Source organism: Argentina silus, assembly GCF_951799395.1.
Source record: "Argentina silus genome assembly, chromosome: 6".
NCBI lineage: Eukaryota > Metazoa > Chordata > Actinopteri > Argentiniformes > Argentinidae > Argentina > Argentina silus.
In genome coordinates, this window is record NC_139660.1 from 3,468,784 (window position 1) to 3,491,283 (window position 22,500).

At 46.5% G+C, this 22,500-nt stretch overlaps 3 protein-coding genes across 4 annotated transcripts in view; all 3 read left to right on the forward strand.

Annotated features, from left to right (window-relative positions):
• Nucleotides 1–5,801, forward strand: part of myo1f (myosin IF) — a 19,980-nt gene extending 14,179 nt beyond the window's left edge. Inside the window, exons 20-28 of the mRNA XM_083671944.1 lie at nt 16–130; nt 366–535; nt 667–812; nt 1,031–1,177; nt 1,501–1,649; nt 1,997–2,059; nt 2,947–3,154; nt 3,783–3,955; nt 4,923–5,801. Coding sequence (XP_083528070.1) covers nt 16–130; nt 366–535; nt 667–812; nt 1,031–1,177; nt 1,501–1,649; nt 1,997–2,059; nt 2,947–3,154; nt 3,783–3,955; nt 4,923–4,999 — 1,248 coding nt within the window. The 3' untranslated portion in view covers nt 5,000–5,801. The remainder of the gene's footprint in view (nt 1–15; nt 131–365; nt 536–666; nt 813–1,030; nt 1,178–1,500; nt 1,650–1,996; nt 2,060–2,946; nt 3,155–3,782; nt 3,956–4,922) is intronic.
• Nucleotides 5,802–7,819: 2,018 nt separating this feature from the next.
• On the forward strand, nt 7,820–14,141 carry acer1 (alkaline ceramidase 1). The gene is made up of 8 exons (XM_083671682.1): nt 7,820–7,920; nt 8,048–8,248; nt 9,446–9,558; nt 10,043–10,157; nt 10,647–10,785; nt 11,672–11,809; nt 12,034–12,171; nt 12,367–14,141. Exons 2-8 carry the CDS (start codon nt 8,242–8,244, stop codon nt 12,542–12,544), a joined length of 828 nt encoding a protein of 275 aa, XP_083527808.1. The 5' UTR covers nt 7,820–7,920; nt 8,048–8,241; the 3' UTR covers nt 12,545–14,141.
• A 1,272-nt stretch (nt 14,142–15,413) lies between these two features.
• The window catches only part of mllt1a (MLLT1 super elongation complex subunit a), a 9,670-nt gene continuing 2,583 nt past the window's right edge, over nt 15,414–22,500 (forward strand). For both annotated transcript variants that reach the window (XM_083671823.1, XM_083671824.1), the window contains exons 1-6: nt 15,414–15,496; nt 18,105–18,285; nt 18,761–18,843; nt 20,125–20,268; nt 20,492–20,617; nt 21,293–22,003. In XM_083671823.1, the coding sequence (XP_083527949.1) occupies nt 15,485–15,496; nt 18,105–18,285; nt 18,761–18,843; nt 20,125–20,268; nt 20,492–20,617; nt 21,293–22,003 (1,257 nt within the window). In that variant the 5' untranslated portion in view covers nt 15,414–15,484. The remainder of the gene's footprint in view (nt 15,497–18,104; nt 18,286–18,760; nt 18,844–20,124; nt 20,269–20,491; nt 20,618–21,292; nt 22,004–22,500) is intronic.

Genomic DNA, 22,500 nt, shown 5'->3' on the forward strand with positions numbered 1-22,500 from the left:
CTGTGTTACCTGTAGCTGTTCCTATTGGAGGAGATGAGGGAGAGGAAGTTTGACACCTTCGCCAGGATCATCCAGAAGTCCTGGAGGAAGTACATCGCCAGGAGGAAGTATGAACAAATGAGGGAAGAAGGTGAGTGTGTGTGTGTGTGTGTGTGTGTGTGTGTGTGTGTGTGTGTGTGTGTGTGTGTGTGTGTGGTTGATGGAGAGGAGATTAGTCATTCGCTATGGAACATAAAAAGGGAGACACCGTCCAGACTCCCATTACCATACAGATATCAAAACCATGGGCGGAAATGTCTCTCTGCCCAATGTGCATCCTGCTGCTCCTGTAAAATCCCTCTTCCTCTCCGCCATGTTGTCCCCAGCCTCAGACATCTTGTACAACTCCAAGGAGCGCCGGAAGAACAGCATCAACAGGAACTTTGTGGGAGATTATCTGGGTCTGGAGCAGAAGCCCGAGCTCAGGCAGTTCCTGTCCAAGAGGGAGCGGGTCGACTTTGCTGATTCTGTAAACAAGTTTGACCGCAGGTTCAAGGTAACCCACAGCCACCGGAAGAGCGCTGAGAAATATATATAGCCAAGACCTGCCTCAACGACTCGTTCTCATTCTCTCTTCTCTTTCTCTCTCTCTCTTTCATTCTTTCTCTTCCTCCTTCTCTCTCTCAGTCCATCAAGAGGGACATGATCCTGACCCCCAAAGGCGTCTACCTGATTGGCCGAGAGAAGGTGAAGAAGGGGCCGGAGAAGGGGCAGATACATGAGGTTTTAAAACGAAAGCTAGAGTTCATGAACATCCGCAGTGTTTCTCTCAGGTAAGAGCAGCTTTCATCTGCTAATTTAAGACCAGGCACACCGGCGCAATGAGAGCAGTTGTGGTCGACGTGGTTGTTATTCACCAGCTGGTACACAGAATTTAGTACAACCTAATGCGTCTCTATTCTGAGCGCGTGATATGTGTGATGTTTTTTTTTTGTGTCACTTCACTCACACTCTCCTTCAACCGTTGTTTACTGCGTCCCTCTCCCTGTAGCACGAGGCAGGATGACTTCTTCATTCTGCATGAGGCTCAGTATGACAGTCTGCTGGAGTCCAACTTCAAGACAGAGTTCCTCAGTCTGCTCTGTAAGCGTTATGAGGAGGTGACCAAGAGCAAACTGCCCCTCTGTTTCAATGACAGGTAGGAGAACACGCACGCACCCATGCACGCACACACGCACGCACGCACGCATGCACACAAGCATGCACACACGCATGCACACACACGCACGCATGCACACACACGCACGCACATACTCACACATGCACGTACACACGCACACACGCATGCACACAAGCATGCACACACGCATGCACACACACGCACGCACATACTCACACATGCACGTACACACGCATGCACACACGCACGACATACTCACACATGCTCGCACACACACACACACACACACACACACACACACACACACGTCTGCCAAAAAAAAACACTGTGTCTTTCCCCAGGCTGGAGTTCAGGGTAAAGAAGGAGGGATGGGGCGGAGGGGGTTCCCGAGTCGTTGTCTTCCAGCGAGGACAGGGGGACCAGGGCCAGGCCAAGCCGGCGGGGAAGATCCTCACCATCACCGTGGGAGACGGCCTACCCAAGAGCTCCAGTGAGTAATGGGAAGATAGAGACAGAGATGGAGGGAACTCATCTGTCCTCTGAAGGCCAGATCTAGGTCCACATCAAGCTATTACATGTATAGTAGGTGATACAGTACTCGGGAGGCTGGTGGAGGTAGAAAGCGGAGGACGGGCTCATTTTAATGCATGCTATGGACTGGGGAATGGTATCAAACACGTGTGTTTAATACCATTCCTCATTCAGTTCCATGCGTTACAATGAGCCCGTCCTCCGATTTCTACCTCCACCAGCCTCCCCTGATACAGAATGTCACACATAGACCATACATGATCAGTCAGACTCGGTGTGTAAAACCCTGACTGTTTGTTTTGCCAGAACCAACCAGGAAAGGTGCTCCGCAGAGTCACAGAGGGGGGAGGAGCCAGCCTGCAAACAGAGGTAAACATCATTCTGTTTACATAACAGAGAGTCTTTCTCAATGAACATGGACTTACTCACTATGCACTACTACAGTCAGCCTAAAACAAGAGGTTGGAGAATGTTTGAATGGATGTCTGGCTTTGTTTAGGGGTTCTACCTGGGTTTCTGTACCTGTCTGGCTTAAAGGGGTTCTACCTAGGTTTCTCTACCTGTCTGGTGTAGTCTGGGGGTTCTACCTAGGTTTCTATACCTGTGGTGGGAAGGCAGTCTACGGGGAGTTTAAGCCCAGACTCTCCCGCATCGCCAGCCCAGGCTCTCGTATGATCCTGCATTCTATATTTAGGACAAGGTCCAAACAGAAGTTACCAAATGAAACAAAAGTTGATCACAACACTGGTGTATTGTACAGTGCTAACAGCAGGGGGAGGCCGTGTGCCCATACCCCCTTCTCTAGTCCCCCGATTACATCAACTCCCACTTCCTTTATTTCGTATGGGGGAAGTACCAACCAGCAGGGACCAGCAGGGACCACAGAGACCACAGGGACTGCAGAGACTTGTGTGGAAATGTTTGGTGTGAAGTCTTTCACTCTAACCTCACCGACCTGTTTCACATTGTCTTCAGTGCTCCTTTGACCTGTGATTTTGCGATTTGAACTCTGACTTCAGTGTCACTTTTATTTTCTATCTCATTGTGCCAGGGTTGCCAACTTTAACGGGTAGCAAACGTGTGTGTCTCACACTCAATGCGTAGAACCAGTTGGCTGCCATCTTGTGTTTTTAATATCTCCCTCCTTCTCTCAATTTTTTCTGCAAAGTGCATTGTATTGCACATGTATATGAAATGTGCTATATAAATAAAGTTTGATTGGATTTGATTAACTGTGTCACCGTCACTCCTCTCAGGCTACAAGAATGGCGGAGCACAGGTCTCCAGGGGTCCCCCCCCGTCACAGACGGAGCACACCTACTCCACCCCCAGCAAGCAGAGCCAGATGAGGCGCCCCAGCGCTTCCCTGCCCAAACTGGGCTCCCAGAAGGCCAGACGAGGCCCAGCTCAAAGCCAGCAGGGCAACCTGGACTTCCTCAATGTGCCTGAGCAGGGGGTGTCGGGGTGAGCTCTTTGACTCTACATCCATAAGGAATTCTAAACCATAATACTGTTGTTGTTGTTGTTGTTGTTGTTGTTGTTGTTGTTGTTGTTGTTGTTGTGGAGATGGTTTGGAATCACGCTCTTGTGATGAGGTAGCCCTGTCCTAAGACATATGAAAACTCAAGTGTCGCCCTCAGACCTTGAGGACGTCCTCTTGGCCACTTGGGAGAACCGGTTTCAAACCTTGCCTGTCACACTGTAACATATATAAAGATATACAGTATACACTATCCCTGAAGGACACAGCAGAAGTTCAATTAGCAGTGATGATAAGTTGGCAGATGTACAGCAGTTGTGGTCCTCTGTGGCTCAGTTGGTAGAGCACGGCGCTAACAACGCTTAGGTTGTGGGTTTGATTCCTGCTGGGACCATATATACTGAAAAATTTATGCATTCACTGCAATGTAAGTCACTTTGTATGAAAGTGTCAGCTAAATGGCATATTACATGGACATGAGAGAATGCTGTAGGTATGCACTGCACAACCGTTTCTATGGCATTGTGGGTGTTCCCGCTCTTCTCTTTCTCCGCCTCAACTCCTCTTTTTCTCCCCTTCTCTCTCCATCTCTCCATCTCTCCATCTCTCCAGGATGCAGAGGAAGAAGAGTATTGGTCAGCGGCCGCCCCCGGCCCCGTCCAGTCGGCCCCGCCCCCAGGCCCGCCCCCAGGTACCTCGTTGCCGGGCGCTGTACCAGTACGTTGGCCAGGATACCGATGAACTCAGCTTCGACGCCAACGATGTCCTTGACCTGCTCAGTGAAGGTAAGGGCACAGAGAGGGAAAAAAGATACCACAGAAGAACCGAAATATTTTCAATCTGTCCCCCTATTTTAATAATCCTAATAAATTTGTTGTCATGACCTTAACTAATAAAAAAAAAAAACAGGTCAGATAAAGCAGGAGTCCTCGTGACAATATAATTATATATGACATTTAGCTGACGCTTTTATCCGAAGCAACTTACGGTACATCTGGGATTGGTACATCTATTTTTTTACTTTTAGCCATATATAGCCATTTGTTCTTGGAGAATGTAACTTATAAATGCCTCATGAGTTTAGTTCAACTGTCTTACCCCACCAGAACCCAAAATATAAGCTTGTTTTACTCCATTGTTGGTATACAATGTAGTTGTACACAAACACGGTATAGCTTCAAAACATGGTCAAAACTATCATTTTTATCTCATGGAGGGTCAGTACTTGCATCCATAGCTCCGTCTATGAATTTGAGAATGGTTCAATTTCTCTAGCCCCATCCCTGAGCTGTGTACCAAAAAAAAGCGGCAGTGAAAACTCTTTGTTGTTGTTTGAATCCCAGGTTGCCCCTTTAACCTACTGTATATGAATATGAACCATAAAACACTGAATCATGCATAATTGTATTCAACACACTTGGGGCTGTAGAAATAATGCTAAGAAGAGAAAAGATAAGCATCCAGCACTTGACTCACACCCCAGCGCAGATGTCCAGGCTCCCATACAAACATACACAGGCACAAAACATTGTTCATGCTTGAACTTGTGTGTAGTCACACATGTACACGTGTGTGTCGTCACATGGGTGTGTAGTGACATGTGTGTGTAGTGACATGCGTGTGTCGTCACGTGTGTGTAGTGACGTGTGTCGTCACGTGTGTGTAGTGACGTGTGTGTCGTCACATGTGTGTGTCGTCACATGTGTGTGTACTCTATGGCTCTTCAGCGATGTCTCTCCGTTCCCCCTGCAGATGCCTCTGGGTGGTGGAGAGGCAGGTTTCATGGCAAGGAAGGACTCTTCCCTGGGAACTACGTGGAAAAGATCTGACAACTGTCTTTACTGTCTTACTCAAGGACAGAATGGAGAGAACACACATCACTATCTCAAGCCATGGTGAATTCCAATGGTGGGAATTCCAAAGGGGTTGTTACAGTGTGTGCTAATGTTGACACCTGCTCTGTGTATTACCTGCACAACCACATCACATGAGTAAATAAAAGGTTGAAACAATGGACAGTTCCCTGCTCCTTTTCAATCCCACTGCAGTAGGCCTGTCATCAGACTGAGCTAGGGGCAACCATCCCACCATCCACCCACTGAACTGGGCCTTTCACACTGGGAAGGCAGAGAGAAGGATTTATTTCAATGCTTTGAGGTGCTAACTTACAGTAAGTTCATAAGCAATAGGATGCGGTGATTTTATGCACCTTGTCAGACATTCGCAATGCATTTTTAACCATGTGAGTAATTATAGTGGAATCTAGAGTCATGTTCTTACATTTTAGGGGAAAATCCTAACATCAATTTCAGATTTTCTAGGTTGAATCAGAGATTATGTTGCACAACCACTAGGGGGCACTGCTGTATTATTTTTCATGTTTTACATTGTCATATCATTTGTTGAATGCTGTAAGGTTAACAAATACACCAGGAATAGTGGGGGTTTTTTTGTTGTCTTTTTCTTTTTTTTTTCTTTCTTTTTTTTTACTGTTTTTGCTATTTTTGATCAATTACAAGAATGTTTGTGTTGTGTTTTAACATGTGTAAAATAACTGAGGGGATATATTGAAATTAACAAATTAACATAGAATGTCTACATTTGTCTCAATAAAGACCATCACTGGTATGAGCTCTTTCGTCATGACATAAGTTCACTTGGGCGCATCTGCATACATCAGTGTAAACACATTATGCTGACTAATTGTTGAAATGTACTTTAATGCAACATGCAAACAGCTTTAGATTAAGCTATCGTGACTGTCCAGTCATGGATGGATGATAGACAGGTCCGGTATGGATCTTTCCTATGAGGCTATATCTAAACATCCTGTCTGTTGGTATGATGTGAGACTCAGGGTTGATATACTGTAGTGCACACAGGCCTGACAGTAGGATAGATTTCCATTAAGGTCCTTAAGCGTAATACTGCAGCACAGGGCATTAAATATGAATACCTGTGTGTTTGTTTGTGTGTGTGTGTGTTTGTTTGTTTGTGTGAGTGTGTGAGTGTGTGCGTGTGTGTGTTTGTGCGTGCGTGAGTGTGTGTGTGTGTGTGTGTGTGTGTGTGTGTGTTTGTGCATGCGTGAGCGCGTGTGTGTGTGTGTGTGTGTGTGTGTGTGTGTGTGTGTGTGTGTGTGTGTGTGTTAACTGAAATCAGAGCCTGTGTGAGGGAGCCAGTTGGCAGGTGTGTGTCAGGAGAGAGTGTCAGGAGACGCCTCCATGTATGAAACATGCGGAAACTGCTGAGAGGGCGATTAGATGCAGGATACACAATGACTGCAGTATGTTGGCAAGATGTTATTTATTTCTAAATCATACAAATCCATTGTGCAATCTACTATGCATTATCAATGCTTTCTACCAATTGTTGATACCATATACAATGCCTATAGAAAGTCTACATCCCCTCCCCTATGATCAAAATGTTCACATTGCCTGGAACAACTAAGTTGAATTGAGTTCAATGATAATAGTTCAAACCTTGTTTTGAATGTATAGCCATGTCTTAGCAGGGTCCTTCAATTGAATAGGAACCAGTTACACACTCTGTTGATCAGACTGTCCCAAAGAAACTTCTCAGACATTTGTTTAAGTAAGTGAATCATCTGTCCTTCAGTCATCACCGGATAAAGTAATCTATGGTAGGACCAGGGGCCATAGGCATTTATTTATATATATCAAATCCATAATTATGTTTGCAACAATTCAACTGATACAGCAACAACGTCTGGAAATGTTTTTATTTGGTTTTACTACAAATAATTAAGTTTAGTGCAAATCATGTTATGGGTGTGTTTGTCACTAGCAGGGAATGAGGAGTTTGTCAGGATCAAGAGAACATTTACAAATTTGCTGAGTTTGTAGTGATAGCCTAATCCACACAGTATGTAATGGATTCCGATTTAAGGACCCTACAAAGACAAAGATATTCATTCCAAAACCACATGAACTATTATCCTTGCACTCAGATGGACTAAATTCAATTTATTGAGTAACTTGTTGAAGAAATGTTTGCATTTTAGCTTATTTTAGTAGAGCCACAGCAAGTTTTTTTTAATTTTTTTAAATGCATTTAGGCTGTGTAGATCAGTGTATATCAGTGGGAAATCCTAATTCAATTTTCATTTCAATTCCAGTGTGGATACAACCAATGAATAATTGGTGGATGACGAGCAAAGGAGAGTGTGGAGAGAGGGGTGTGTTAAGGGACAGAAACAATAGACGCCTCCACTCTCTAGTTTGCAGTTGCTTAGCAGGATCCACTTGCTTATTAAGATGATTCACAGACCAGTAAAGCTGGTCGCGCGCGCGCGCACGCACGCACGCACGCACGCACACACACACACACACACACACACACACACACACACACACACACACACACACACACACAATTCATGCTGACTGACCCTCTACATTTATGATACAAAAGTTTCAGGTTTCAGCTTTACAACTGAAACAGAAATAGTCTTGTTTCCAGAATAGGCTACATGGAGAATACAATGACAAAACACGCGGGCAACGAACGATTGGCTGCCGGTGCCATCAGTCAAAGGCACGGGCATTGATGTGATGTGACAGATGAGGAACGAACGGGGCCGAACGAGCCGAACCTAGGCACGAGCCCGCTCTTCACATTATCAGTGGCGAAAATTCCACACCGAGAACATGCAAGGTGCTGCCTCTGCTATCACAGCGTTTCTGCCCACACCTTGAACTGTCGACGCAAAGCGAGGATGGCGACTAAGGTATCAGATAATGTGTTGTACGTTAACAATGTACCCATTTGATGAACTGTTGCAAATGATCAATACGTTACGTGCGTAAAACTAACCATGCGCTTATTCCTACATTCCCATGCACGAATCCAAATAGTGCATTGACAGGTTGTATTAACAATGGCATCAGGAATGTGACAGTTCATTCAGCTCCACATTAGTATGACTTGCAACACCGGGGCGTGATGTCACAGGCAGGACTCGTGCAACAGGATCGGGAGCATTTCTCCCCTACTTAAGTCCACCTGCCTCTTGGAAGAGGCTAGTAGTTGTGCTTGGACACTGTACGGTATGGGAGGTAAGATTTTATCACGTCTTTATGTTGTCACCTACGATGCTTGTCTATTTTCGGAGAATTCAATCAATAATAGCAATACAAGTGTTCTTTTTAAAATTTGTCTTGTAATGGAGAGGTAGTGTAATAGAAGAGTTTTATGATCTTGTCATCCCACTGAACGAATCACGCAGTTAAATAAATTATGTTCAGATGGTATTTGCTCTGATTCACATGACTGCAGTATGGATACAAAGTGTATTGATTTGTTCATTCATTCACTCACTAAATAATCTATTACTATAAGTTCTATTACACAGGTTCAGATAGAATCAAGTGTATTTGCTAACTTTAGACCAAGACATCTTTGAGAACATAGATGCCAATAAGTCATTTTTTTCTGTGAACTTTATAGATTTTTATATGTGATACTAAGACAAGTAAAAGGTTAAGAATTCATATTGAAATCATTGATGTTGTATCATCTGATTTTGACTGATTCTGGTAATAAGTAATCATGCTAGATCTGTAGTAACCTACAATATACAGTACCAGTCAAAAGTTTGGACACACCTTCTCATTCAATGGTTTTTCTTTATTTTTTATTATTTTCTACATTGTAGATTAATATTGAAGACATCAAAACTATGAAGGAAGACATATGGAATTATGTAGTAATTGTGTAACAAAAAAGTGTCAAACAAACCAGAATATGTTTTAGATTTTAGATTCTTCAAAGTAGCCACCTTTTGCTTTGATGACAGCTTTGCACACTCTTGGCAAGGTGTGTCCAAACTTTTGACTGGTACTGTATAGTTGGCCTGGTGCTGTATGCAGACAACGTACATTAAGCAATCGTATAGCAATTGTTGCCATGTGGTTTAGAAGCCCATGATAAGGCAGCCACTCCTATATATTTGCATATCTTTTCAACCGTGGAAAAAAAGGCAGCCGACAACTGAAATTGCACTTGACCCATTCCCTGCTACAGCGTCTGGTGGAGTGTATCAGTCTATAGTGTCCTTCCATTTCAGCCACATCCGCATGGTTGATCATGAGGCCTCTGGTCCCCATGCTGTTAACTCATGCTAACTCCGTGCTGAATACTAACTCCATGCTGAATACTAACTCCATGCTGAATACTAACTCCATGCTGAATGCAGCATGACTGAAAATAATGCATGAGGTCTGAGTTTCCCTGCGTCCCTTCTCCTGGTCCAGGGTTCTACTCTACAGAGAGGATGGCAGGAGTCTTCTCCTATGAAAGCTCTGAGCTGGACTGGTGCGAAGACAACTATAGGCACTCTGAGAACGTGGTGGAGTACTTCAACACGGTAAGGGCCCGTGAGTTATTCACTCCAACAGAGCTGAGAATAGGCTATGTTGTGTGTGCGTGCGGTGCTTTGCTGAACCTCGACTGCAGTTCACTTATGTATAAATGTGTTTTTGTGTTTTCTGTGTTTATGGAGCATTTGTATCAGTCTCCAACAGTACGTCTGCACAGTGTTTGTATGAAGTCCTTATGTATCTGATCTGTCTACGAAACATGTCCTTTATGGCTGTATAACTACACAGCTATAAGAACAAGTTAATGTAAAGTATCACTGATAAGGTAATGTATGCCATTTAGCTGACAGTTGGTAGACTCTGTACAGTTGCATTCGAGTCCTGTGAATCTCACTGTTAACCAACTATCATTTGTGTGTGTGTGTTTGTGTGTGTGTGTGTGTGCATGAATGCGTGCGTGTGTGTGTGTGTGTGTGTGTGCATGAATGCGTGTGTGTGTGTGTGTGTGTGTGTGTGTGTGTGTGTCCTCAGATGAGCAGCTTTTTCTTCTTCTTCATCTCCCCCATCATGCTGTACCTGCTGCACCCCTATGCCAGAGAGAGGAACCTGGCCATCCACTCGGTGTGGATCATGATGATCTTTGTGGGTGTGTGTTCACTCTTCTCTCCATACGTCAGGACAACATTCATCCATCACTGTTGACCCACTGTGTCTCATTTAGATCAGCTGTTATCCTTACCAGGTACAGCAGTAAAACTAAATCCCACCACATCACTTTTATTTGCCTCTTTATTCCACATAGAGTATCCTATTTCCCCCCCCCCCCCCCCCTCCCCCAGGCAATTCTGTAGATTTGAAACAACTGGGTAGGTATAAACGTTACGATAATAGCTCTACCTCAGCCACTGATAGATCAGACGGAACGTCCGCCATATTGCTTACACCTTTCCAAGCTGTTCAGATCTACAGACGTCTCTGGGGGCTGCCTATAGAAGACTGTGGTCAGCCTATGAGGAGTCTGGGGGGTGCCTGTAGAAGACTGTGGTCAGCCTATGAGGAGTCTGGGGGCTGCCTATAGAAGACTGTGGTCAGCCTATGAGGAATCGGTCATTCAAAGGTGTTCTTTTCCACGTAGGCCTTTTCTCGGCGTACTTCCACATGACCCTGAGCTTCATGGGTCAGATGCTGGACGAGCTGTCCATCCTGTGGGTGCTGGCTCTGAGCTACGCCCTCTGGTTCCCGCGGAGGCTCTTCCCTTCCTTTGTCAAGGACAGGTACGTACCTACTGGACCAGTCAAAGGTTTTTTTGACACAAACTTGCCAAGAGTGTGCAAAGCTGTCATCGAAGCAAAAGGTGGCTACTTTGAAGAATCTAAAATATAAAACATATTCTGGTTTGTTTAACACTTCTTGTGTTTGCTACATAATTCCATATGTGTTCCTTCATAGTTTTGATGTCTTCAATATTATATTATATATATCTGAAAATATAAAAAAAAAGAAGAAAAAAAAAAGAAAAAAAAAATGAGAAGGTGTCTCCAAACTTTTGACTGGTACTGTACGTAACCATGGAGCTGGAGGTGTGTGTGTGTGTGTGTTCACGCCGTGGGATCACACGCCAGCATTTATCTTCACACGCCAGCTTTTATCTTTATTGACCAAGCGGTTGTACAGTACACACAGCACTACGGCTCCTTCAACAAGACAGGAGACAATGACAGGATCTGTTTACAGGGCACGCCAGGCTTAAACAGAAGCTTCGATAAGCCAGGAGCCTGTTTGACAGTTACAGTAGGATTTGACAGTTACAGCAGGCTAGCTAGCTAGCTAGTGTGCTGTATTCACTAGCCAGTGGGAGAGCGGGGCTCCTTGTCTTTGTGAATGATGCTCCCCTGAACATGGTGGGTGTTAATATTTAAATACAGGGTGAGGAAAAGATTAATCAAATATTAATGATCCTGTGAGAACAATCCCAACCAACTAGAGAGTCAGTGAGCTCCTGGTTCAATACATCCCTCCGTTGGTTTTCCTGCCAGTGTTCTTTATTGCTGTGAGATGTCAACTCCATTGACGTATACTGACCCCTCTCTTCCCTCACACCGCTCTCTCTCTCTCTCTCTCTCTCTCTCTCTCTCTCTCGCTCTCTGTCGCCCCCTGCAGGACATCGTTCTCACGGCTGGTCATGGGGATTACTGTTGTCACCACCGTGTCCTCCTTTGTCAAGCCCACTGCCAACGCCTACGTCCTCAACGGCTGTGCCCTCCACGTCCTGTACTCTCTGGCCGTGGAGTTGAGGAGGTACAGAGCATAATGACCCTCCTGCTATGCAGTGCACCTCCTGCAGTTCACACTTTGTGATCTATGTAATAACACTAACTCATTATCTCTCTCATCCCCCCACCTCCATCACTCACTCTCTCTCTCTTTATCTGTGTGTGTGTGTGTGTGTGTCTGTGTGTGTGTGTGTGTGTGTGTGTGTGTCTGCATGTGTGTGTGTATGTATGTGTGTCCTACTCTCTCAGCTGTACTGACCAGAGGGTGCTGCGTCTAGCCTGGTCCTCTGTGGGCCTATGGGGGCTTGCCATCGCCTGCTGGATCAGTGACCGGTTCGGCTGCAGCTTCTGGCAGAACCTCAACTTCTGCTACCTGCATGGCATCTGGTAAGAGTGGGTGGGAGGACGAAAGGAGAGAGGGGGAACCTGATTCGGAGAGCTAGATTGAACTAGCCTCTACACACATCTGGGTCGTGGTTTAGTAATCTGGCAAGAGGGAGTGGATGGAACAGGCTGTTCTCTCTTTGATGTCCACCGTGATCAGACCCATGTATGACTTACACATGTCCATTCACCCTCTAGGCATATTCTGATTGTGGTAGCTGTAGCCTACGGCAGCACCCTGATTGCCTTCCTGGATGCCAACTCTGAGATCCCCTACTCCCTGCCAGGCCTACAGTACTGGCCGTGTGACAATTGGTCCCTGGGCTTGCCGTACATCGTCCTAAAAGGCACCACCAAGACACGGAAAACATGCTAGACAACTATGAACCTATAATATATGCCATTTCGCTGACGATTTTATCCAAAGCGACTTACATTGCAGTGAGCGCATACATTTTTCAGTATATATGGTCCCAGCAGGAATCGAACCCACAACCTAAGCGTTGTTAGCACCATGCTCTACCAACTGAGCCACAGAGGACAACCTCTGCCAGGGACTGACAGACTGAGGGCTGGATGGTGAAATGTGCCATGCAGGAGAAGCTTTTCCGACCTTTTTTTTTGTTTGTTTGTTTGTTTGTTTTTTACAAAGCAATGAGTCTGTTAGTGAAGTGATTGTAATGCATATGACAGTCGAATCAATGCCAGTTTGGCATCGTATATCTGCTAGATTTCACCTATTGCCTTGATAACAATAGTGTGTATGAGATGAGTGTGCGTGTGTGTGTGTGTGTGTGACTGAGAATGTATGTGTGTGTGTATGATCCTCTTATGCAGGTTATTTTGTATGAATCGGTCATTACGTTGTACATAGTTGTTTTGTTTTTTTTAAATCTAAAAAAAAAACTGTTTAATTGTTTTGATAGGATGACATATCTGTCTTTTTAAAGATGAGCACTGAAAGTCTTTGAACCAGAAATCTGATGAGACACAGGACTGAATCAAACAATCTCTGGGTCAAAAGGTGTGTTGACTTAGTTAGTTTACATACAATATCACAGTCTGCAGCACAGACAGGTGACAGGATAATGTTATTGTGTGTAAACGTCTCCCATAAGGTGAGTTTTATCCCCAGGTGTTTAGCTAATGCTCCCAAGAGACAAATTATCTTGACTTGAGGACATTTTATTTTTTATAACCACATAATCAGATATGTGTTTGCCTTGGTGCAGGGCTCTGTAGGTCTATATAAGGCGGTTGGTTATCTCAGGTTTCAAGTGATGTGAACAATATGTGTAACAAAAAAAACATTATGGACCATTTCATTTTTTAAATGTGTGATGATTATGGCACAATGAGAAGAAAAAAAATTGGATCGATTAGATTAGTTCATTAAATATTCATTGCTGAATTTGAGACTTCTTCTTATCCTTTTTTTGAAGAAAAACACTTTTTGAATGAAGTATTGGATTATTCAGGTACATTGTGGAATCATGTTCTAAACCCCGTATTGACATAATCCCACCTAAAAGATACAATAGAGATTTGACACAAAGAAATTGGGACGTGAACATGAAATGTCTATAGTTGAGGCTGTAACAGCGACATCTAGTGTACACTTTAGAGTAGCTTAGTGTGTATTGTGTCAAACGGCGCTGTAAAGTTGCCTGCCTCGTGAGGATTTTCTTCTCTTGTTACCTTCTCTCTAAGTATTGACACTAATGAACTCAACTCATAAACATGTCCAGAAAGACTCTTCGATGTGTTATTGAAACTTCTTTGGAATCCTTTGAACTTGTAACCAACCCCATCAATTATGAGTGACGGAGGCTAACTGTGTGTTTTCAAGACAGTTTTCAAGAAAGTTTTATGAAATTCTTTTGATGGTAATAGAAGCCTCTGAGTCTTTTCATTAATGTGTTCTTATACCTGTTTGTAATGACTCTAGTATTAACATTGTATAAACATTTTGCTAAACCATATTCTATTTGTGTCGTAACAAAAATCTCTCAAACCACATTATTATGCAATACGAAATACATTCCTAAAACCTGTGTAACAACATTGTTGTTACACAAATACATGACCTCCCTCAGAATTGGGCAGCTAGCCTCCAAATACAACACCTCTTCTTCAACAGCAGAAAACCCCCCAAAAAAGGGCTGTCAAAAAAAAAAATACAACATAACTTTTCTGTCTCGGAAAGCCTGGTGGGAGTCTGATAAAGACTGATCCATGCCTCAAAGACTGGATCAGTGTGAGTGACACAGGGGGAGGCGGGGAGTAAGAGAGCCATGACCTTCTCTCAAAGCAGTGGCCTGTTAATCTCACATCAAAGTCCACCACCGAGACATTCACTGCAGTGGGCCTAAAACTCCCTGTCTCTCCGTGAGTCTGCGGACGTCTTCTGTTAGAAACCATGCTGCTCTCTTTCCAGATTACACATTTGAGATGGGAGATACACCATCCCTCTGGAGACGGCAGAGTAAACAGATTGTGTCTGTCCGTCATACTCTTTGCATTGTGCTGCACTGAAAGGAAGCTGTTGCTCAAACCAAGGGGTCAGAGTTCAGGATGGAGCTCTCCATCTGTGATTGGTGAGAGTTCACTGTTGTTTTTGTATTCAAACACAAGGCAGTGGAGGTGATGGTTTCATTAAGCAATAGATTTAATTTTTTGGGGAGGGGGGGGGGGGGGGGGGGAGAGTATCCAGATGTGTCCAGGTGTAGCCTTACGGTTTAAGTGCCCATTAAATGACAGCTAAATATCACAGATAGGCACACACATCAGACATCAATTACATACATGTTACATTGTATAATTGGAACCAGAGAAACGTATTGGAAAGTTCATTTGAGAGTCAAAATACCAACCAAGAAATTGACAATCTGACTTCTATTACATGATCATATATTTAGTCATTTTATCTCTATGGATATATCAGAAATCAAAATGACCAATACACTGGTTTACCTTATGAATTATTTCGTGCATATGCTGTGCTTTATTGCATTTGTGGCCAAGTTCCCTGTCACTCGCAGACACTCGGAAAAATACTTGAATTGCATTTGTCCCTGCTGAGAAGTCCCACCTCCACTAAGTAACGATTGGTTCGACGCAAGCGGCTTAAACTTCTCCGCACCCGATTGGACGAGAAAGCTTTCTGTTTTGGTTGCGTGCCAGCAGCCGTCTGGAAGGGGAGGGGTACTGTCTGGCTTCCGGTTTTAGGCTGAAATTGACACACAATGAGGAGCTGGGAACAACCTCGCGAAACGCCGCTGTAAATAAATAGAACAATCACTGAAGCCAGAGAATCATGGAGAATCAGGTAAAGTGTCTTTTGTGTCCCCCCGTGAGTTCTGAACTTGTAACCGGAAAAAATGCTAGAAGGCTATGCCCGGGACAGGAATGAATGCCTGGTGCTCGAAAAAAAAAAAAAAAAAAAAAAAAATCCTGCTAATCGAACTCATAGTTGCCTCACAAGCTATGCTAGCTAGCCACACATTCGCATACATCGGTATTTAGACAGCTAGCGAGCTGGCTAACATTATTAGCCCCATTCAGCATTGCATAGCTGTTGTGCCACACATTCGGACACACACAAAGGGATTTTTCACCTGGTGGTTTATTCTGACCTTACATGTTGTGGAAGCACTCTATATGCCCACCCTGGCCCAGCTCATAACCTAATTTGATGCAAGCTAGTACCTGGTAGGGTTCTCGGCCCTTCGCTACGTGAATAGCGGCTGCAAGGCGCCGGGTGGAAAGGATTTCTCTCCAGGTCAGGGTGGTGGAGAGGGGAGGAGGGGTGTGTATCTGGCGGCGAGGATTTGGAATTGAAAGCGGGAATCCGTATCACAGATCTATAGACGAAGATTGTGCGCAAGTCGTAGTTTTCAAGTCGAAAACCATCCGGATACACACGCCTGATGTTGTTCAACACCCAAGTTAGCTTGGTAGCAGGAAGAGCGCTAACGTGGTGCTGGGGGTAAAACTTATGGAAGAGCGGTGCCCACACTGTCCAGATGTCCAGATTGCGAGACAAGCGCAGAACATTCCCAAACCTTATGTCAGCAACTCTGACCGATGCTACTTTAGGTTGCTGTTTAATGTAAGGTTATTATTCATATAGAGGCACAATTTCCATATCAAACTGACTCATGCATTTGGAACTTGGAACTGCTCAGTGAAGTGCCGCTTTGAAGTATGCGAGCAGTGGAATTCCATGATGACGAGCAGGACTAGGCAAATCTTTTCCCAGCAGTAACCAAAGAGCCATAACTATAACCAGCAACCGCAACTCTATGGGAAAGATACTCTTGTTTTGTCTGTATGGGATGTAGCCTCTGAATCCTTATATTACATTCACTTGGCAGACGTGTAGTTGCGAAAATGTGAATATTAATCCATTTGTCCGTTGTGCGTTATTTATTGATATTTCATAAACAAACTTGATATAGTAAACATGTCCTGTTGTCACAAAGTACAAGTTATTGTACCAGAATTTGTTCTTAGAGTTCTGTACCACAGTGTTGTGGTCTATATGATGTGTGTCACATCATGTCATCAATGTTGTTGTCAATTCATAATGATATACCTACCTGAGAGAGTTAGTCACAGCACTAGAGATGCTTTGCAAGGGGAGGAGCGTGTGATGTCTCGGGATGTGATGAGACCTATGTGATCGGGGCTGTGGTGGCTGGGGGGGGGGGGGGGGGTTACACACCTGTTTAGAGTCCTGGTGCAGTAGGTCTCTGACGTGTCTGTGGTGGTGGGGGGGGTGTTCGGATGGAACGTTCTGCTGTTCTCATGCTGCAACTAAGGAGGTCGTTTGTAGAGGGAGCGGTGGGGTAACATTTGGCTCTTTGTGTGTGTGTGTGTGTGTGTGTGTGCTTCTTCAAAGGAGACTTTGAGATGATTTTTTTTCTCCCTGGAAGAGATTAACTTGGTCATGAGGGGTGTTATTTTCATGGCACGTGGGGGTTCATTGTTTTCGTGAGAGCCAGCGTATCTGCCAAAAAGAGCATTTTCCTTCAGTTTGAACTGAAGATTATTTTTTTAAGAGAGGGGGGTTGGGGGGGGGGGCTTGTAAAGATGACTGCTTCTGTTTATTTTTTTGTTTTCTTCCTTGTTGTTGTGGCTGGGACCTGAACTGAATTTAGGTAAACATCATTCTGTCTCTGTGATTTTGTGTCAAGAGCGGTCATTTCGTAAGCATCAAGGTTGACAATGGTCCCCCCCCCCACCCCCCCGCATGTCCTCACTGGTCTGTCCTGTGAGTTGGTTTATGAATGGTGGCTCTTTAGTCTGTTCTGTATTATTTGGGGATGCCACTGCCAGGGGATCCTGGGGAGATGGCTGGAGGGGAGGGGCCCCGTGGCCGCAAGGACTGAGGGTGTGGTAGCGTCTGGAGTTAAAGGGCATTACCGCCACAGAATGGCCGGGCGAGACGCCAAGGAGGGGAGGGGTGTGTCTGTGTGTGTCTCTGTGTGTGTGTGTGAGAGAGAGAGAGAGAAAGAAAGAGAAAGAAAGAGAAGGGAGAGCCTGAGAGTGCCAGACCAGCTCATCTCAATCCTGTCCCCTGATCCCTCCACTCAGCCCCAGCTCACGAGCAGCGCGGAGAAGGGGCCAAATCCCCACATTCTTCAGGCCTGGACATAAAGTGCCTTTTCTGTCCCCCTTGCCACCCCCCCCCCCCCATCCCATCCCCTCTGTTGTAGCCATCCTGGCGGCTTCAACAGCATGTCATTTGGTGTTTCCACCGTCATTGTTACCAACACTTTGTAGTCCAGTCCGCCTAGGAAATCTTTTTTTTTTCTTTTCTTCCGTAAACACAAGGCACCACCAACGCATCAATTTAGCATGTGCCCTAGTTATGTTTTTCTCTGTCTTTGTGATGCCTGACCCTCTGTCTTGCTCCCCCCCCCCGCCCGCAGTGCACCGTGCAGGTGAAGCTGGAGCTAGGCCACAGAGCCCAGCTGAGGAAGAAGGCGACCACGGAGGGGTTCACCCATGACTGGATGGTGTTTGTGCGAGGGCCTGAGACGGGGGACATCCAACACTTTGTGGACAAGGTCGTCTTCCGGCTGCACGAGAGCTTCCCCAAACCCAAGAGAGGTGGGTCGGGTGGACGCACGCTCACACACACACACACACACACACACACACACAGACAAACACTGTAGACACCGATACAATACACAATACACAGTACACAGACAAATACTGTACACACCGATACAATACACAGTACACAGACAAACACTGTAGACACTGATACAATACACAGTACACGCACACACACACACACACACACAGACAAACACTGTAGACACCGATACAATACACAGTACACCACACACACACACACACACACACACACACACGTGGTGTATGCATGACCACTAGTTCACCATCCGCCTGATCGAGACACAGCTCATCCATGTCATCATTATGAACCTATCACATCCACCACCTGACTGACCTCTGCATGACCTTACCGACCCGTGTGTTGACCTCTGCGTGACCCTACCGACCCGTGTGTGTTGACCCCTGCGTGACCTTACCGACCTGTGTGTGTTGACCTCCTCAGTATGCAAGGAGCCGCCGTACAAAGTGGAGGAGTCGGGCTACGCAGGCTTCCTCATGCCCATCGAGGTCTACTTCAAAAACAAGGTGAGAGCTCGGAGACCCGGTCTCCATTACTACCTACTACTACTACTCCTACTCCTAACAGGGCCACCCACTCCCCCAGGATATGGGCCACTGTCACTGTCAACCCCCCCCCCCCACCCCCCCCCCCCCCGCCGCCGCGCTCGCCCCCGCCCCCCAAATGGGATCACATTTCCTCCGTCCCACCAGCTCCTCTCCTGAAATCAGATCTCATATCAAATCTCTCTCCCGCAACCCGTTGGTGTTCATACGACCCACTCATACAGTGAAAGGGGCGGATTCAACTGGAATAGGATTGTTTATTTATTTGTTTGTTTATTTATTTTTCTCTGGGCTGTTGATTCTTATGTCAGTTTTTTCGGGTTGGAGATTCAACATGTGTAGGTTTCCTACAGGGATCCTTTCCTTGCGGCCTGCCAGTCTCTGGTGTCATGTGACACGTCATGTGAGAGTGTGTGTCTCGCTGGTGGATACGCCAGACCGGGGGCTGTAAGTGATACTGGACTGTGGTTCCGCTGTCCCGGTCGTGCTGGCCGGTCTACCGACAGCTGTCCGTTTGCTGAATTCCAAATCTACCCCTAGCTCCTACCCCCGAAGCACCAATCGCCAAGCACCACCATGGCCACGCACCAATCTGAGAGCAAGATGGGGCTGTCAGCCCTATTGTTGTATACCCACCGCTCCTCTGTGAGATGCACAAGGGCTTAGCAGGTCGGGCCAGGGGTTGGTTTTGAAGCCGGCATGCACCTCTCTATTGTCACTGAAGCACCTGTTCTACCGTTTAAAAAAAGGACTTTAGGTCAGTCTGTCTGCGGCGGGGGGGGGGGGGGGGGGGTTTATCGCCTGTGTCTGTAACCCTATGACCCTACGAGCGATCATGCTTTCAGTTTGTTTACCGAAAATGTCCCGCTTGTTTGCCTTTTGTGGAGCCGAAGTTCTCCCCTTTTAATGTGGAATGTGAGCGCTTATCAGCTGTGTTCGCTCCAGGTATGCCTCTTATTGACTTGGCAGGCTATTGCTAATTCTCACTGTAAGCCGATACGCGGCTGATAAGAGCAGGCTCCGCACCCAAGCGTTGGCTGATTTATGCAGTGTGTTATTTACATTTACATTTATGGCATTTAGCAGACGCCTTTATCCAAAGCGACTTACAACAGATACATTTGTTTAAGTAAGTGAATCATCTATCCAACAGTCGTCATAAGACAAAGTAATCACTGCTCACACCAGGGGCCGTTGGCAGTCGTAATGCCAGTAATTTTTTTTTTTTTGTTATGGTTACAGGAGGAGCCAAAGAAGGTGTGCTTCAACTACGACCTTTTCTTGAACCTGGAGGGGAACCCTCCCGTCAATCACCTGCGCTGTGAGAAGCTCACCTTCAACAACCCCACCCCGGAGTTCAGGAGGAAACTGGTCAAGGCTGGAGGGGTGAGCTGGGCAAGGGGGGGTGGCATGGCAGGGGCAATAGAGTGTGTGTCTTAAGCAAATAAGTAAGTGTGTGTGTGTGTGTGTGTGTGTGTGTACACGTGCGCATGTGTAACTGTTTGTGTGTGCACGAGTTTGTGTGTGTGTGTGTGTGTTCTGTATGCATGTGTGTTGGTGTTTTCTCACTCCCTCTCTCTCTCTCTCTCTCTTCCTGTTCCTCCCCCAGGTCATGGTGGTACCAGAAGGGGCCGAGGCTGTGTCGCGGCCCAGTCCAGACTACCCCATGCTCCCAACCATTCCCCTCTCTGCCTTCTCAGACCCCAAGAAAACCAAGACCTCCCACGGATCAAAGGTTAGCAACTTAGCGTAGCTGCCTGCTGCCTACACTGATTAGAGCTAAGCTAAGCCAAAAAGCTGTTTGTGTAGCGTTGCTCAACTTGTCAATAGAGTGGAGGAAAGGAGAGTACTACAGAGAGATAAGTCGAGATAAGCAACAGGAAAACCCTCTCCTCCTCCTCCTCCTCCTCTGTTTGGTCAGATGCACGTGGGCGGCTTTTTATTTCCCCGGTCCTCAAAGGATTTTATGAGGGTCCTGTCTCGGCCGCAATCGTCTAGTTGAACTTCCACTGTCTTATCTCGGACCTGGACCGTCTCCAAATACACCTGCATTATTCAAAACCCCCGTAACCATAGTTCTGCTACAACAGCTCCGGAGTGTTGTTATCGTGTCATCAGCATGCAGGATCAGACACACGCAGTGTGTATGGGCCAGGGGAGGCCGGTGGAGGTAGAAACCGGAGGACAAGCTCATTGGAATGCAGGGAACGAAATGGGGGAAATTGTGTCCGATTTCTACCTCCACCAGCCTTCCCCCTGATATGGATATGTGCGGAGTGATGTTGTGGAGTGATCATGGGGACGGGGGGGGACGGGGGGCTTCTCCAGTGGGGGGGGGCCTGTGGCTAATGGTTGGGTGCTCTGACAGGAGAGCGGTTCTGGTGCTGACGGGCCTGTCTCTTCCCTGCAGGAGCCCAGTAAAGAGGGCAGCGGTGGGAGCAGCAAAGGACCCAGACCCCACAAGCTCTCCAAGGAGCACCGCGAACGCCCCCGCAAGGACTCGGAGAGCAAGGCCGCCTCCAAGGGCGACAGCGACCGCGACGGCGGCGGGGGCGGCGGTGGTAGCAGCAGCAGCAAGAGCGCCCGCGAGCCCTCCTCCTCCTCCTCCTCTTCCTCATCCAAGAAGCCAGCAGCAGAGATTAAAGTCAAAGACGAGGGCAAAGTCCTTCCCAAGGCGGCGTTCAAGGAGCCCAAACTCACCCTGAAGGAGCCCAAGATGGAGGGTATGTCCCCCAAAGGAGGGGGGGCAGGGGCGGGCGGTGGGGGGGGGGGAGGAGGAGGAGGAGGGGGAGGGGGACCACCGGAGCCCAAAGCACCCGGGAAGAGGCCCTCCTCCACCGTGGAGTCTCCCAAACCCAGCACCAAGAAGCAGAAGAAGGGCACCTCGGAGGGTCCGAAGGTGGCCGCCGGCGGCGGCGGCGTGGTTTTCACAGGGACGTCCCCCCGCATCGTCACCTCCTCCACGTCGGCAGTCGCCCCGCCGTACGCCGAGAAGAGGCCCTCCAAGGAGAAAGGCCGCTGGCCCAAGAACAAGGCCGACACCCAGGAGCCCAAGGAGCCCAAGAAGCTTCCGGAATCCGACGACTCTCACTCTGAGGACGAAGCCTCGTCTAAGTCGGAGGTGAGTAAGGCGTCAGAGTGTATTAGCGGAAATAAAAAATATAACAAAAACGAATTCACAGAAAACAAAAGGTAATGACAGTTGAGACAGAGAGAGCAGAGGCCAGATAGAAAAGCTATTTTGAACTGGTGTCACAAGACCGTGGTATTCACATGCTGCACAGAAAATAGTGTTTCAACAAGGGCCATGAGAGTTTATTAAGACTTACTGAGACTAAACGCACTCTGATGACTTCATTGTGTGCGTGGTTTGTCCTCGTGTTGTGTAGAACAGCTTCCGTTTGTGGTTATGACATCGTCCCTGGCTTGGGAGGACTTCTCTGTGTGACCACTTCATAACTTAGGTCTTAGAAAAGCGCTATATGAATTAAATGTATTATTTGTATTATTATTATTATAAAAACTTGACTCCCTGTCTCACTGGATACCTGCACAAGAGGGGAGGCTGGTGGAGGCAGAAATCGGAGGACAGGCTCATTGTAATGCATGGGGTTGAAT